Raw genomic sequence first — 16,853 nt, forward strand, 5'->3', positions numbered from 1 at the left:
TTTCTTCTGCAGGCCTCAGCTTTTACCACACACATTTCCTACCAGAGAAGGGGGCCTGGAATCTTTCAGACTCAGCCTCTTGAGTGAGGGCTAGTGTGTGTCAGGTTTCTTGACATTTATTACCTCATCTCCTCTGCTTTTCTAAACACTATCTTTTCCTCTCCTTTCAAACTCGAAAACCTCACCTTCTGCTTGGTCTTCGTATTTAACTGTCGCTCCCCCAATAAACCCTGTTCACACAATCCACTCCACCCCACTCCAGCACTTATTTATGTCTTCATAATCAATCATCTATCAATCAGTAGTTTTTATTACTGTGAGCACTGTACTAAGCTCTTGGGAGAGTACAATACAGGAAAGTAGGTAAACACAATCCCCACCCGGGGGTCTAAATTTACATGATTTGTGGTGCTTAGATTTTATGTCCTGGCATTTGAACTTTTAATTTAAGGGTGTGGTTGCCTTTCTTCTCTTGTCTTTTCTCTTCCATTGAACTGCATGCTTCCCACTACTTGTCAAGCACCTAATAATAATAATAATATGGTTGCCTTTCTTCTCTTGTCTTTTCTCTTCCACTGAACTGCATGCTTCCCACTACTTGTCAAGCACATAATAATAATAATAATATGGTTGCCTTTCTTCTCTTTTCTTTTCTCTTCCATTGAACTGCATGCTTCCCACTACTTGTCAAGCACATAATAATAATAATAATGGTATTTATTAAGCACTTACTATTTGCAAAGCACTGTTCTAAGCGCTGGGAGGATACAAGGTGATCAGGTTGTCCCATGTGGGACTCACAGTCTTCATCCCCATTTTACAGATGAGGGAACTGAGGCACAGAGAAGTTAAGTGACTTGCCCAAAGTCACACAGCTGACAGTTGGCGGAGCTGGGATTTGAACCCATGACCTCTGACTCCAAAGCCCGGGCTCTTTCCACTGAACCACGTATGTCCTAAGCATCTTGCTAAAGAGTGCTGGGGGAGATGCAATACAATCAGATCGGACAACAGTCCTATCTCTTGAGGAGAGGAAGAACAGGCATTTAATATCCATCCTATGAATGAGGAAACTGAGGTCAAGTGACTTGCCTGAATTAGAAGCCAGGCCTCCTGACTTCCAATCCTGTCCTTTTTCCATTAATCCATGTAAATGCAGGGGTCACATGTTTTTTTTTTTGAAGTCCCCCCCCCCCCCAGAATCTCACTCAAAGTGAGTTTCTGATGATATCCCCAGGGTGTCCTCCTCCTGCAAGCCTTCCCTGATTAATTCCAACCACCCCAAATTGGAGCAACCTAAAGGCCACCTCTTGTCCTCCTGATGGATTCATTTATACCCACCCCCTGCTCCTTTGTGTGTAGGTATATTGACCGGCACATCGAGAAGCAACGTGAACCAGGGCGTGAAAGAGCATGAGCCCGGGAGTCCAAGGCCCTGAGTTTGAATCCCTATTCATTCATTCAATCGTATTTATTGAGCACTTAATGTGTGCAGAGCACTGTACTAAGCACTTGGGAAGTACAGGTCGGCAACATACAGAGACAGTCCCTATCCACCACGGGCTCACAGTCTAGAATGGGGAGACAGACAACAAAACAAAACATGTAGACAGGTGTCAAAGTCATCAGAACAAGTAGAATTAAAGCTATATGCACATCATTAACAAAATAAATAGAATAGTAAATATGGACAAGTAAAATAAATAGAGTAATAAATCTGTACAAATATATATACAAGTGCTGTGGGGAGCGGAAGGAGGTAGGGTGGGGGGATGGGGAGGAGGAGAGGAAAAAGGGGGCTCAGTGTGGGAAGGCCTCTTGGAGGAGGTGAGCTCTCAGTAGGGCTTTGAAGGGAGGAAGAGAGCTAGCTTGGCGGATATGTGGAGGGAGGGCATTTCGGGTCAGGGGGAGGACGTGGGCTGGGGGTCGATGGCGGGACGGGCGAGAATGAGGCCCAGTGAGGAGGTTAGTGGTGGCAGAGGAGCGGAGGGTGCGGGCTGGGCTGGAGAAGGAGAGAAAGGAGGGGAGGGAGGAGGGGGCGAGGGGATGGACGGCCTTGAAGCCGTGAGTGAGGAGTTTTTGCTTGAAGCGTAGGTTGACATGCAGCCACTGGAGATTTTTGAGGAGGGGAGTAACAAGCCCAAAGCGTTTCTGTACAAAGATGATCCGGGCAGCAGCATGAAGTATAGACTGAAGTGGGGAGAGACAGGAGAATGGGAGATCAGAGAAGAGGCTGATTCAGTAATCCAGTCGGAATAGGATGAGAGATTGAACCAGCAAGGTATTGGTTTGGATGGAGAGGAAAGGACGGATCTTGGCGATGTTGTGGAGGTGAGACCGGCAGGTTTTGGTGACGGATCGGATATGTGGGGTGAATGACAGAGCGGAGTCGCGGATGATACCAAGGTTGCGGGCTTGTGAGACGGGATGGGTGGTAGTGCCATCTAAAGTGATGGGAAAGTCAAGAAGAGGGCAGGGTCTGGGAGGGAAGATAAGGAGTTCAGTCTTGGACATATTGAGTTTTAGATGGCAGGCAGACATCCAGATGGAGATGTCCTGAAGGCAGGAGGAAGCACGAGCCTGGAGGGAGGGGGAGAGAGCTGGGGCAGAGATGTAGATTTGGGTGTCATCAGCGTAGAGATGATAGTTGAAGCCGTGGGAGCGAATGAGTTCGCCAAGGGAGTGAGTGTAGATCAAGAACAGAAGGGGACCAAGAACTGACCCTTGAGGAACCCCTACAGTAAGGGGATGGGAGGGGGAGGAGGAGCCCACAAAAGAGACTGAGAATGAACGACCAGAGAGATAAGAGGAGAACCGGGAGAGGACGGAGTCTGTGAAGCCAAGGTTGGATAGCGTGTTGAGGAGAAGGGGGTGGTCCACAGTGTCGAAAGCAGCTGAGAGGTCGAGGAGGATTAGGATAGAGTAGGAGCCGTTGGATTTGGCAAGCAGGAGGTCATTGGTGACCTTTAAGAGGGCAGTTTCCATGGAGTGTAGGGGATGGAAGCTAGCCTGCTGTGTAACTTTGGGCAAGTCGGTTTCCTTTTGGGGGCCGCAGTTTTCTCCTCTGCAAAATGGGGATTAAATACCCATCCTCCTGCTTAGACTGTGAGCCCCGGGTGGGACAGGGACTGTGTTTAACCTGATTATCTTGTATCTACCCCAGAGCTAAGATCAGTGCTTGACACATAGTAAGTGCTCAATGATTACTATTATTATTATCACCTGGAGCCTACTATTTGTAAGGAGTTTTTATGCCTTCCTCCCTTGTTGGATTTTGAATTTTATTGTGAGTAGGACAGAATACAATAAACAATACACAGAAGAGGAAAACCCCCACTTTTCCCCAGCTCCACCTCCCCTCCCCATCACCCCGACTCTCTCCCCTTCTGTACCCCCCTTCCCGCCCCACAGCACCTGTGTATATATGTACATATCTATAATTCTATTCATTTACAGTAATGCCAGTTTACTTGTTTAGATGTCTGTCTCCCCCTTTCTAGACTGTAAGCCTGTTGTGGGCAGGGATTGTCTCTCTTCATTGCTGAATTGTACTTTCCAAGCGCTTAGTACAGTGCTCTGCACACAGTAAGCGCTCAATAAATATAATTGAATGAATGAATGACACACACCCTGGGTTTCTGTTGTACTTTTCCAAATGCTCAATATAGTGCATTGCACTCGGGAGATGCTCAATAAATAGCATGATCACTATCGTTACTATCACCACTATTACTATATGAGGAAATGTAAGTTGTTTGTTTCGATTTCAAGATCCTCCAGGGCAGAGTCTGCTTTTTATTTCTATTGTATATTTCCAGGAACCTAATACAGTACCCTACACACTGAAGTTGATCAATAAATAGAGTTAATGGTAATGATATTTTAGTACACAAAATGCCCCAAATAATAATGATAATAATAATAATGATGATGACATTTGTTAAGCGCTTACTATGTGCATAGCACTGTTCTAAGCGCTGGGGAGTTACAAGGTGATCAGGTTGTCCCACGGAGGCTCACAGTATTAATCCCCATTTTACAGATGAGGTAACTGAGGCACAGAGAAGTCAAGTGACTTGCCCAAAGTCACACAGGTGACAATTGGTGGAGCCGGGATTTGAACCCATGACCTCTGATTCCAAAGCCTGGGTTCTTTCCACTGAGCCACACTGCTTCTCTTAATCCACTCCAATCCCTGTAGATCTCCAGTCATATCTCCTGGACCAAAAACAACATTTAAGAAGTGACCAATCAATGATATTTGTTGAGCACGTACTGTGCACAGAACTCTGTACTAAGCGCTCGGAAGAGTATAAGACAAGACAAGCAGCATGGCTCAGTGGAAAGAGCCCGGGCTTGGGAGTCAGAGGTCATGGGTTCTAATCCCGGCTCCACCACTTGTCTGCTGTGTGACTTTGGGCAAGTCACTTCACTTCTCTGGGCCTCAGTTACCTCATCTGTAAAAAGGGGATTAAGAATGTGAGCCCCCCGTGGGACAACCTGATTACCTTGTATCTCCCCCAGTGCTCAGAGCAGTGCTTGGCACTTAGTAAGCACTTAACAAATGCCATTATTATTATACAACAGTTCAGTTCTTTAATATGGAAGCTTTCAGAGAAGCAGTGTGGCCCAGTGGACAGAGCACGGACCTGGGAACCAGAAGGACCTGGGTACTAATCCCGGCTCTGCCACTTTTCTGCTGTGTGACCTCGGGCAAGTCACTTCACTTCTCTGTGCCTCAGTGACCTAATTTGTAAAATGAGGATTAAGACTGTGAGCCCCACGTGGGACATGGACTGTGTCCAACCGGATTACTTTGTATCTTCCCCTGGAGCTTAGAACATTGCCCAGCTTAGAGTAAGCACTTAACAAATACCGTAAAAAAATAAATAAAATAAGCTGACTTTTGAGTTTTGTACCATGGGAGTCCCAGATGTTTACACACTGAATTCCTTATTAGATCAGCAGATACTATTCCGGGAGAGACCTTCAGCCTGTTAATTAGCAATTTCCTGAGGCTTCCCTGACCTTATTCCTCCACTTCTCCTTTTATAAACAGACGGAGCCTGTTGTCTTGTTTGCTCTTTTGCTTCCATCAGGATCCTCTGACCCCGGGACCTTCAAACGATTCTTCTAGCAGCTCTGATATTTCCTCCGCTGAGGTTTTTCTAAGTGCTCCAGTGTTCGGTCTAGAGCCAGAACTCACCAGCTCTCCCTATGACAGGCATCTTAGTTACTTTTGGTTCATCTTCTGCTCGTGGCCTTTCAACATTTCCCCGTCCCTTTCCTAAAACTCCCGGAGGATGAACCGAAAACCCTACTGGCTACCTGGGAAGCCCCAAAACTTACAAGACAGACACAGATCGTGCAGTTCTCACTGGGAGGTGAAAAGACGTCTCCCTCGGCTCTGGTCACGCCTTCGTGAAAACAGCCTACGAGAAACAAAAAAGAAATTCGGCTCCCCTTAGGGGGGGGAACGGGAAACTTGGGGCCTACTCATCTAAGCAGATGGGCGGCGTGGTCCAGAGTCAGGAAGAGACAGTTTTTGGGGACATGGATTAGATAGGCTTAAAGACCCTGGGAAGTGACTGTAATATCCTTTAGTGATTAGCCTCGATGAGCACAGACAGGACCCAGTTCACCACTCCACAAAGGGTAGGTTGTCCCACCTATCCTTTATCCCCAGCCCATTAGAAGGAAAAGGTAAATCTCTAAGGAAAGGGTGTGGGAAGGCAAAAGAAAGCAAAGCCCTCTGCTTGGGAGGGTCTCCTCCTCCAGGCTCCCTAACCGGAGCCCTGTATTCCTCCTCCATTTTCTCAGCTTACTTTCCCACATCACTGGATCCCTTTTCCCCAAATTGGAGGGCCAATTCTTCCCCTTCAGCTGCCTCTAGAAAAGGAGGTAAGGCCCCGGGCCTTCCCCTCCCCCAGGCTGCTGAGGGTCAGACCAACTGTCACGGAAAACTTCAGCCCTCAATATTCCTATTACCTCATAACCCAGGCCTGGGCAATTCCCGGGACACGTGCACAAGATAGCTGCTTTTCTCTCCAAGCCGGGTTATTCATTCATTCATTCATTCAATCGTATTTATCGAGCGCTTACTGTGTGCAGAGCACTGGACTCAGCGCTTGGGAAGTACAAGTTGGCAACTTGTACAGTTGATCGGCTGGAGCCCTGCAGCCTCCGGGAGTCGGCCACCTTCTCACGCCCACCCCACTCTCCCTCGTGTGTCCATTCCCCTGCTGAAGAGGCGAGGACCTAGGACCCGGGAGCACTGGTTTCCTCGTGGCAGAGTGGCACAGGGGGTGGCCAGTAAGTTCTGAGCTGTGGGAGAAACAGCCAATAATAACAACGATGGCATTCATTAAACACTTACTATATGTCAAGCACTGTTCTAAGAGCGGGGGTAGACACAACCTAATCAGGTGGGACGCAGTCCCTGTCCCACATAGGGCTCACGCTCTTACGCCCCGTTTTACAGATGAGGTAACTGAGGCCCAGAGAAGTGAAGTGACTTGCCCAAAGTCACACAGCTGACAAGTGGCGGAGCCGGGATTAGAACCCAGGTCCTTCTGACCCCAGGCCCGGGCCCTATTTGAGAAGCAGCGTGGCTCAGTGGAAAGAGCCCGGGCTTTGGAGTCAGAGATCGTGGGTTCAAATGCTGGCTCCGTCGATTGTCAGCTGTGTGACTTTGGGCAAGTCACTTATTCTCTGGGCCTCAGTTCCCTCATCTGTAAAATGGGGATGAAGACAGTGAGCCCCCATGGGGGACAACCTGATCACCTTGTAACCTCCCCAGTGCTTAGAACAGTGCTTTCCACATAGTAAGTGCTTAATAAATGCTATCATTATTATTATTATTATTATTATTCACTATCCATGCTGCTTCCCTGTTTCCAAGTGACAGGAAGTGGCATGTACCCTTCCTTTTTCCTGTGGTCTGGGAGGGTGAATCAGCACTGATGCTCGTGGAAATCCGACCCTTCAAGGGAAATGTTTCAAGCCCTGGAAGAGATCATCTCCCCAGACTGGGGATTTCTGGGACTGTGGCCATATGAGGCAGGGGTCTCTTGAGAAGCAGCATGGCTCAATGGAAAGATCATGGGTTTTGGAGTCAGAGGTCATGGGTTCAAATCCGGGCTCTGCCAATTGTCAGTTGTGTGACTTTGGACAAGTCACTTAACTTCTCTGTGCCTCAGTTACCTCATCTGTAAAATGGGGATTAAGACTGTGAGCTCCCCGTGGAACAACCTGATCACCTTGTAACCTCCCCAGCGCTTAGAACAGTGCTTTGCACATAGTAAGCGCTTAATAAATGCCATTATTATTATTACTGCTATTATTATTATTATGGGGAAACTAGGATTTGGAATAGGATCCTTAAGGATCAAAGAGACCCACGGTGAATTCACGGAGGACTCAGAATGACCACAATGAACGCCAGTTCACAAAGGACTCAGAAGGCGGAGGCTTTGATCATTTAGGGTATTGAACGGTTACCGTTGGCGGAGCACTGTACTAAGCGCCCAGATAATAATAATAATGGTATTTGTTAAGCGCTTACTATGTGCAAAGCACTGTTCTAAGCGCTGGGGGGATACAGGGTGATCAGGTTGTCCCACGTGGGGCTCACAGTCTTAATCCCCATTTTACAGATGAGGGAACTGAGGCACAGAGAAATTAAGTGACTTGCCCAAAGTCACACAGCGGACAACTGGCGGAGCTGGAATTTGAACCCACGACCTCAGATAACACATCTCACCTCCTCAACCTTTCGGAATGGGCCGAAAACCCTCCCCAAGTACTGACAGGGGTCTATCGTCTACTGGGGAGCGTGAGTTTGGAGGGGAGAGAAACGGGGAGAAAGGAGAATGTCTCGATCATCGAAAGGTAACCCCCTCTTGAGTCAGTTCTCACCTGAACAGGTTGGGCAGCAGCCCCCATCTGTGAGGGGAAGCGGGTGGGAACAAGCAATTTCACATTTCATCACTTCACACACCACCTCCCCATCCTGAAACAGGAAAGACCAGTTCTATCACTAAACCAATAACAAGAGGCACCGGTTTGGGAGAAAGACAGAACGCCGGTACCCACTCACCTGGCAGACGCACTGCGAACACCCAGGCTCTAGCCAGTGACTGCCGGGTTCACGGGATGCTCCCTGGTACCAGCAGCGAGAAGGCGTCGGAGAAAGTCGAGTGACCGAGGGAGGGGACGGGGCGGGGGTCACCGTTGCCTCGGCTTGGAGGAGCGAAGGGGGTGGCAGATTTGCCAGCGGCGACGTCGACCCTATTTCCGTCTGCGGGGAAACGCTCGGAGAGGCCGCGGCCGAAGGGGCAGAGGGCCCGCGAGGGAAGGACGAGGTAGAAAACGCAGGCAACGCTGAGGTCGGTAAGGGACGGACCCTGGATCCAGTTATCGGTGGGGGCCCGGGGGCCCGGGAAGGAGGAGAGGGCAAGGCGGGCAGCCCTGAACCCGGAATGAGTAACAGCAGCTTCGGAGGTTGTTGCAGGGATTGGAGGAGAGCAGGCGGAGCCGGGCCAACTTTAGGAAACCCTGAAAAGGAAGCACAGGGGTCCCACTGACCAAACCCGCAGTGGCTTTCCGGAACCAGAAACAAGTCTCTCGCTTTCACGGTGGAGTAACGACCGTGAGGCAGAAATGAAAACGGGAAATGCCGGTAGAGGTTGGGGTGAAGGACTCAGCACAAGGCGGAGAGGGGAAACAGAGGAGATAGATGGTGAGGGAAGAGATTAGAAAATGAATGCCTTGAAATTGAATGGCTCCTTGATTTTTTCCCCATGTACCTTCATGGGGAAGCAGCATGGCCTAGTGGCTAGAGCACGGGCCTGGGAATCAGAAGACCCGGGTTCCAATTTCAGCTCCGCCACTCGGCTGCTGTGTGACCTTGGAAAAGTCACTTAACTTCTTTGTGCCTCTGTTTCCTCAACTGTAAAATGGGGATTAAGACTGTGAGCCCCATTTAGGACATGGTCTGTATCCAACCTAGCTAGCTTGTAGCTACCCCAGCACTTAGTTCAGTGTCTGGCACATAGTGATCGCTTAACAAATACCACTGAAAAAATCTTCAGATGAATTATTTTATTCCATCCTCACAGCAGCCGTGCAAAATAGGGAGAGGCAGGCGCTACAATCCCCATTTTACAGATGGGGAAACTGAGGATCGGTGAGTTTAAGTGACCTGTCCAAAGTCACATAGCAGGCCAGTGGCAAGTCTCCTGACTCCCAGTTGTGCTCGGCGTTGTCAGATAGGCTCCCAGATGCTGTCAGTGAAGGGAAATGCAGGAGGAGTGAATAAAGAGGGAGTGGAGAAAGAAAGTCAAGGAGGACAGGGGAGAGGAAAAAAGAAGAGAGGTTTAGAAGGATGGTTTTCATTCATTCATTCATTCAATCGTATTTATTGAACGCTTACTGTGTGCAGAGCACTGTGCTAAGCGCTTGGGAAGTACAAGTTGACAACATATGGAGATGATCCCTACCCAACAACAGGCTCACAGTCTAGAAGGGGGAGACAGAGAACAAGATAAAACATGTGGACAGGTGTCAAGTCATCACATGGCAAGGATTTTTTTTTAATTATCCAAGCTAATTGGATAATCAGCTTTCTCCAGTGGAATGAGTGGATGAGAGAGAAGTAGAGTAGCAGCGTGGCTCAGTGGAAAGAGCCCGGGTTTTGGAGTCAGAGGTCATGGGTTCAAATCCCAGCTTCGCCAATTGTCAGCTGTGTGACCTTGGGCAAAATCACTTAACATCTCGGTGCCTCAGTTCCCTCATCTGTAAAATGGGGATTGACTGTGAGCCCCCCGTGGGACAACCTGATCACCTTGTAACCTCCCCAGTGCTTAGAACAGTGCTTTGCACATAGTAAGCGCTTAATAAATGTCATTATTATTATTAGTATTAGTAGTAGTAGTAGTAGCATTAGAGAAAGAACGATGGAGAAAAGGGTGGGTGATTGAGATAAAAAGAAAAAATAGGTGAGGGAAAGAGAGGGGGGAGAGAGGAAAGGAGAGAGAGAGAGAGGAAGGGAGTGAGAGAGACAAAGACAGGGAGGGATAGAGAGGGAGAGGGAGAGAGGAGGGAGAAAGAGAGGCAAGAGAGGGCAATGGAAAGACCACTCACCTTCACAAGACACCCTGTCTGCGCTGAGTCGAAACCCAGGACGGCAGGCACACCGAAAACTCCCCAAGGTGTTGTAACAAGAGTGTTGGCAGACGCGCTTCTCACTGGGCCGCCGACATTCATTAACATCTGCAGGAGGGATCAGCAAGTGAGCAGCGCCAGCTACTCTCCAAAGCTGCTATCACAGCTTCCCCCCCCCCCCAATAATAACAACAACAACAATAATAATAATAACTGCGGTAGTTGTTAAGCACTTACTATTATGCATCAAGCACTGTACTAAGCACTAGGATTGATGCAAGGTAATTGGGTTGGAAACAGTCCCAGTCCTACGTGGGGCTCGTAGTCTAAGTAGGAGGGAGAACAGGTATTGAATCCCCATTTTTCAGGTGAAGACACTGAGGCATAGATAAGTTAAGCGGCTTGCCCAACAGACAAGCGGCGGGGGTGGGATTATCATCATCATCATCATCAATCATATTTATTGAGCGCTTACTGTGTGCAGAGCACTGTACTAAGCGCTTGGGAAGTACAACCCAGGTCTTCTGATTCCCAGGCCCAATCTCTTTCCACTGGGCCGTGGTGCTTCCCACGAAAAGCGGCTCCATTCAATCAGTGAATCGATGGTATTAATTGAGCACTCTCTGAGGGCACAGCACTGTACTAAACACTTGGGAAAATAGAATATGATAGAGTTGGTAGACACGATTCCTGCTCACAGGGAGGAATCTACAGGGGGACTGTATTTTCAATACAATGTTCAACTGTAACGTTCACTGTTTCCTCCATGACTACCCCGGTTGGAGCCGCCCTAGCAAATCTCCATGAGGAACCAAATGCTACTTTTAAATCACTTCTAAAATCCCACCTCCTCCAACAGGCTTTCCCGAGTTAATTTCCCAGACCCCCGGGTTAATTTCCCAGACCCTAAACCACGTCATCCCTTCAGTTTAGCCCTTATCTACACCCTAGCATAGCACTGGTGTCTGTTCAGTTTACTTTTTCCGACAGTGTTGTAAATACTTCTCTGTTTATCTCCCCAGTTTGAGGGCAAGCACCTTCTGGTCAGGGAATGGGTCACTTTCCAGGCACCTAGTACAGTGTTTGGCCCCAAAGGGGCATTTGATAGATGCCATTACTACTTTGACTTCAAGCCCAACTATTCAGATTCCTAAATTATCTCCTCCGTGTGTTTCCTGACGCTGCTGATGGGTTGAAATCTCAGAGCCTGACGCTGCTGATGGGTTGAAATCTCAGCGCAAAGCCTTTATCTCCCTAAGATACATTATCACCAAAGTACAGAATGTGGGTGAACTGGGGTGTTCCTGGGAAAATGAGAGATGGAATTAATTTCCTGAGGAGAAACAGGACATCATCATCATCATCAATCGTATTTATTGAGCGCTTACTATGTGCAGAGCACTGTACTAAGCGCTTGGGAAGTACAAATTGGCAACATATAGAGACAGTCCCTACCCAACAGTGGGCTCACAGTCTAAAAGGACATGGTGAAAGCCATCTACTGAAAACCTGGAGTGCTCTGCTCTGCACACAGTACTCTGCACACAGTAAGCGCTCAATAAATATGACTGATTGATTGATTGATTGGAGGTTTCTGTGACACCCCAACCAGGTCAGGCCCGGGAAGGAAGAAGGGGCATTTGGGTGGCCTCGGGCTGCCAGGCTATTGGCATTTCCCTGTCCCTGGCGTTTCTCTTGTTGACCTTTGTGGGCCTTACTTATTCAGGTGGGCCTTACCTACACAGGAGTGCCGGTTTCCGTGGAGGTGAAAGCCAGTTTTACACGAACATCTATAGCTGCCAATGCTGTTCTTGCATCTCTGTTGGCAAGGCGTCCCCAAGCATTCATCTGTGTCTGAAATGAAAGGTTTCTGGCAGCCCTTTCCCCGCCGTCGCTAGAGTAGAACTTGACCAGCTATTTCCAGTTACCCACCTTCCTTCCTTCCTGCAACATATCTTGGTTGTTTTTGGTTTTTTATTGTTATTATTATTAATAATAATAATAATAATAATTAGTATTATGGTACTTCATTCATTCATTCAATTGTATTTCTTGAGCACTTACTATGTGCAGACCACTGTACTAAGTGCTTGGGAGATTGCCATACAATGATAAACAACTGGAGAAGCAGTGCGGTTCAGTGGCAAGAGCCCGGGCTTGGGACTCAGAGGTCATAGGTTCAAATCCCAGCTCTGCCAGTTCAATCGTATTTATTGAGCGCTTACTGTGTGCAGAGCACTGGACTAAGCGCTTGGGAAGTACAAGTTGGCCACATATAGAGACGGTCCCTACCCAACAGTGGGCTTCATTTGTCAGCTGTGTGACTTTGGGCAGGTCACTTAACTTCTCTGGGCCTCAGTTCCCTCATCTGTAAAATGGGAATTAGGACTGTGAGCCCCGCGTGGGACAACCTGATCACCTTGTATACTCCCCAGCACTTAGAACAGTGCTTGGCACATCGTAAGCGCTTTACCAATGCCATCGTTATTATTATTATAAACAGACCATTCCCTGCCCACAACGAGCTCACAGTCTAGATCTGGGGGGAGACAGGCATTAATATAAATAAATTAATTTAAGAAGTAAATAACAGATATGTAATAATAATAATGGCATTTGTTAAGCACTTACTCTGTACAAAGCACTGTTCTAAGCGCTGGGTACATAAGTTCTGTGGGGATGGGACGGGGGATGAACAAAGGGAGCAAGTCAGGGTGATGCAGAAGGGAGTGGGAGAAAAGGAAAGGGGGGCTTAGTCAGGGAAAGTCTCTTGGAGGAGGTTTGCCTTCAATAAGGCTCTGAAGAGAGGAGAGTAATTGTCTATCAGATGTGAGGAGGGAGGGCATTCAGTCCAGAGGTAGGATGTGGGTGAGGGGTCAGCGGTCAGATAGATACTTGTTTAGCGCTTATTATGTGCTAAGCACTGTTCTAAGCTCTAGGACAGACACAAGTTAATCAGATTGGACACAGTCCCTGTCTCACATGGGGCTCACAGTCTTAATCCCCATTTTACAGATGAGGGAACTGAGGCCCAGAGAAGTGAAGTGACTTGCCCAAGGTCAAGCAGCCGATGGAGCTTCAAGGCTCTCCATCCCCTCGCCCCCTTCTCCTACCTCCTACCTCTTCTCCCTTCTCTCCTTCTCCAGCCCTGCCCACACCCTCTGCTCCTCTGCCGCCGCTCACCTCCTCACTGGGCCTCGTTCTCGCCTATCCCACCATTGACCCCCAGCCCACATCCTTCCCCTGGCCCGGAATGCCCTCCCTCCACACATCCGCCAAGCTAGCTCTCTTCCTCCCTTCAAAGCCTTGCGAGAGCTCACCTCCTCCAGGAGGCCTTCCCACACTGATCCCCCTTTTCCCTCTCCTCCTCCCCATCCCCCCACCCTACCTCCTTCCTCTCCCCACAGCACTTGTATATATTTGAACAGATTTATTACTCTATTTTCCGTGTACATATTTACTACTCTATTAATTTTATTAACGATGTGCATATAGCTAGACTATGAGCCCACTGTTGGGTAGGGACCGTCTCTATATGTTGCCAACTTGTACTTCCCGAGCGCTTAGTACAGTGCTCTGCACACAGTAAGCGCTCAATAAATATGATTGAACGAATAGCTATAATTCTATTTATTCTGACGGTTTTGACACCTGTCTCCATGTTTTCTTTTGTTGTCTGTCTCCCCCTTCTAGACTGTGAGCCCGTTGTCGGGTAGGGACCGTCTCTATATGTTGCCGACTTGTACTTCCCAAGCGCTTAGTCCAGTGCTCTACACACAGTAAGCGCTCAATAAATATGATTGAATGAATGAAAGAATGGCGGAGCCAGCATTAATACCCAGGTTCTTCTGATTCCCAGGACCAGGCTCTATCCACTAAGCCATGCTGTTGTTGTTTTTGGCCTCCTTCCTGCTTTCTTTTCAACCTACTCTCACCATCTGCTTGTGTTTCATCTCTTCCTCATCCCTTAGAACGGAAGTTCTCGGAGAGATTTCTCCTCCTTGCAGCCCTTCCCCGGTGGGCACTCACCTTGGCAGCTGTGTCGGTTGGCAGACAGCTGCATGCCCGGCCCACATTCACAGACAAATCCGCCTTCCGTGTTCACACAGAGGCCCTCGCAGGAGGAAGTTAAACACTCATCGATGTCTGGAAGAAAACACAGACGCCCCCAGGGTTCGCGCTGGCATATCCACAACCCCTGACGATGAACTAACTAATAATAATAACGATGCTATTTGTTAAGTGCTTACTTAGCACTGTTCTAAGCGCTGGGGGTGATACAGGGTAATCAGGTTGTCCCCCGTGGGGCTCACGGTCTTAATCCCGATTTTACAGATGAGGTCGCTGAGGCCCAAAGAAGTTAAGTGACTTGCCCAGGGTCACCCAGCTGATAAGCGGCGGAGCCGGGATTAGAACCCATGACCTCTGACTCCCAAGCCCGGGCTCTTTCCACTAAGCCACGCTGCTTCTCAGGAAAAGAGGGAAGGGAGATGCTCCAATTGGAAGTGAAGCCCCCCACATCGCCCCGACTCGCTCCCTTTGCTCTACTCCACTCCCCGCCCCACAGCACTTGTGTATAAATGAACATATCTATAATTCTATTTATTTGTATTAAGTGCCTGTTTACTTGTTTTCATGTGTATATATAGCTATAATTCTATTTATTTATATTGATGCCTGTTCACTTGTTTTGATGTCTGTCTCCTCCCCTCTTCTAGACTGTGAGCCTGTTGTGGGCAGGGACTGTCTCTCCTTGTTGCTGAATTGTACTTTCCAATCACTTAGTACAGTGCTCTGCACACAGTAAGCGCTCAATTAAAAAAAAGAAGCGGTGAAGGTGGAACAATAATACTAATAATGTATATTAGTACATATAATAACATAATATATTATAATATAATATATAATATAATATAATAATAGTATATATAATAAGGTATATATACATATATACAGGTATATATGTATATATACCTTATTATATATACTATTATTATATGTATATATGGTATATATGTATATATGGTTGTACTATTTATTACTCTATTTATTTATTTATTTATTTTACTTGTACATATCTATCCTATTTATTTTATTTTGTTGGGATGTCTGGTTTTGTTCTCTGTCTCCCCCTTTTAGACTGTGAGTCCACTGCTGGGTAGGGACTGTCTCTATGTGTTGCCAATTTGTACTTCCCAAGCGCTTAGTACAGTGCTCTGCACATAGTAAGCGCTCAATAAATACGATTGATGATGATGATAATAATGGAATTTGTTAAGTGCTTACAAACACTAGAGTAAGCACTGGGGGAGATACAAGATAATCAGGTCAGCCCAGTCCCTGTTCCACGAGGAGAAAAACAAGCACAAATTCCCCATTTTATAGATCCCGAAAGTGAAGCCCAGAGAACTAAGCAGCATGGCTCAGTGGAAAGAGCACGGGCTTTGGAGTCAGAGGTCATGGGTTCAAATTCCGGCTCCGCCAACTGTCAGCTGTGTGACTTTGAGCAAGTCACTTAACTTCTCTGTGCCTCAGTTACCTCATCTGTAAAATGGGGATTGAAACTGTGAGCCCCCCATGGGACAACCTGATCACCTTGTAACCTCCCCAGCGCTTAGAACGGTGCTTTGCACAAAGTTAGCGCTTAACAAATGCCATCATCATCATTATTATTAGAAGGCAGAGAAGCCCTGTGGGCTGACAGATCTGAGAATTTCCTATTACACCGTTGCCGGCCAGTTCACGATTGGGAAGGGGAAGGAAAAGCCAAGAGCCTCTGAGATATCTCAAGATATACACACCATCCCACAGTTTTCTAGGGCATTCTTCAGAGATAAGACTCCCAAGTCAGGACTTCTGAGAGAGCTTGGGCCCGGGAGTCCTCACTCTCGGCTTCCAGGCTGTCCATCCCCTCGCCCCCTCCTACCTCCCCTCCCTTCTCTCCTTCTCCAGCCCAGCCCGCTCCCTCCGCTCCTTTGCCACTGCTAACCTCCTCACTGGGCCTTGTTATAATAATAATAATGATGGCATTTGTTAAGCGCTTACCATGTGCAAAGCACTGTTCTAAGCGCTGGGGAGGTTACAAGGTGATCAGGTTGTCCCATGGGGGATTCACAGTATTAATCCCCATTTTACAGATGAGGTCACTGAGGCACAGAGAAGTGAAGTGACCTGCCCAGAGTCACACAGCTGACAATTGGCAGAGCTGGGATTTGAACCCATGACCTCTGACTCCAAAGCCCGGGCTCTTTCCACTGAGCCACTGTTGTTCTCGCCTGTGCCGCCGTCGGCCCCCAGCCCACATCCTCCCCCTGGCCCGGAATGCCCTCCCTCCGCACATCCACCAAGCTAGCTCTCTTCCTCCCTTCAAAGCCCTACTGAGAGCTCACCTCCTCCAGGAGGCCTTCCCACACTGAGCCCCCTTTTCCCTCTCCTCCTCCCCATCCCCCCAGCCCTACCTCCTTCCCCTCCCCACAGCACCTGTATATATGTTTGTACAGATTTATTATTCTATTTATTTTACTTGTACATATTTACCATTCTATTTATTGTGTTAATAATGTGCATCTAGCTTTATCTCTGTTTACTCTGATGACTTGACACCTGTCTACATGTTTTGTTTCGTTGTCTGTTTCCCCCTTCTAGACTGTGAGCCCGTTGTCGGGTAGGGACCGTCTCCAGATGTTGCC

General features: G+C 47.9%; 1 protein-coding gene across 1 annotated transcript in view; it reads right to left on the reverse strand.

Moving 5' to 3' along the window:
- VWCE (von Willebrand factor C and EGF domains) overlaps window positions 1–16,853 on the reverse strand; it is a gene marked incomplete at its 5' end in the record, with an annotated part of 48,496 nt that overhangs the window by 24,058 nt on the left and 7,585 nt on the right. The window contains 6 exons of the mRNA XM_038764389.1: window positions 5,350–5,432; window positions 7,918–8,011; window positions 8,099–8,556; window positions 10,144–10,272; window positions 11,902–12,018; window positions 14,194–14,310. Coding sequence (XP_038620317.1) covers window positions 5,350–5,432; window positions 7,918–8,011; window positions 8,099–8,556; window positions 10,144–10,272; window positions 11,902–12,018; window positions 14,194–14,310 — 998 coding nt within the window. The remainder of the gene's footprint in view (window positions 1–5,349; window positions 5,433–7,917; window positions 8,012–8,098; window positions 8,557–10,143; window positions 10,273–11,901; window positions 12,019–14,193; window positions 14,311–16,853) is intronic.

This window comes from Tachyglossus aculeatus, chromosome 22 (genome assembly GCF_015852505.1).
Source record: "Tachyglossus aculeatus isolate mTacAcu1 chromosome 22, mTacAcu1.pri, whole genome shotgun sequence".
Lineage (NCBI taxonomy): Eukaryota > Metazoa > Chordata > Mammalia > Monotremata > Tachyglossidae > Tachyglossus > Tachyglossus aculeatus.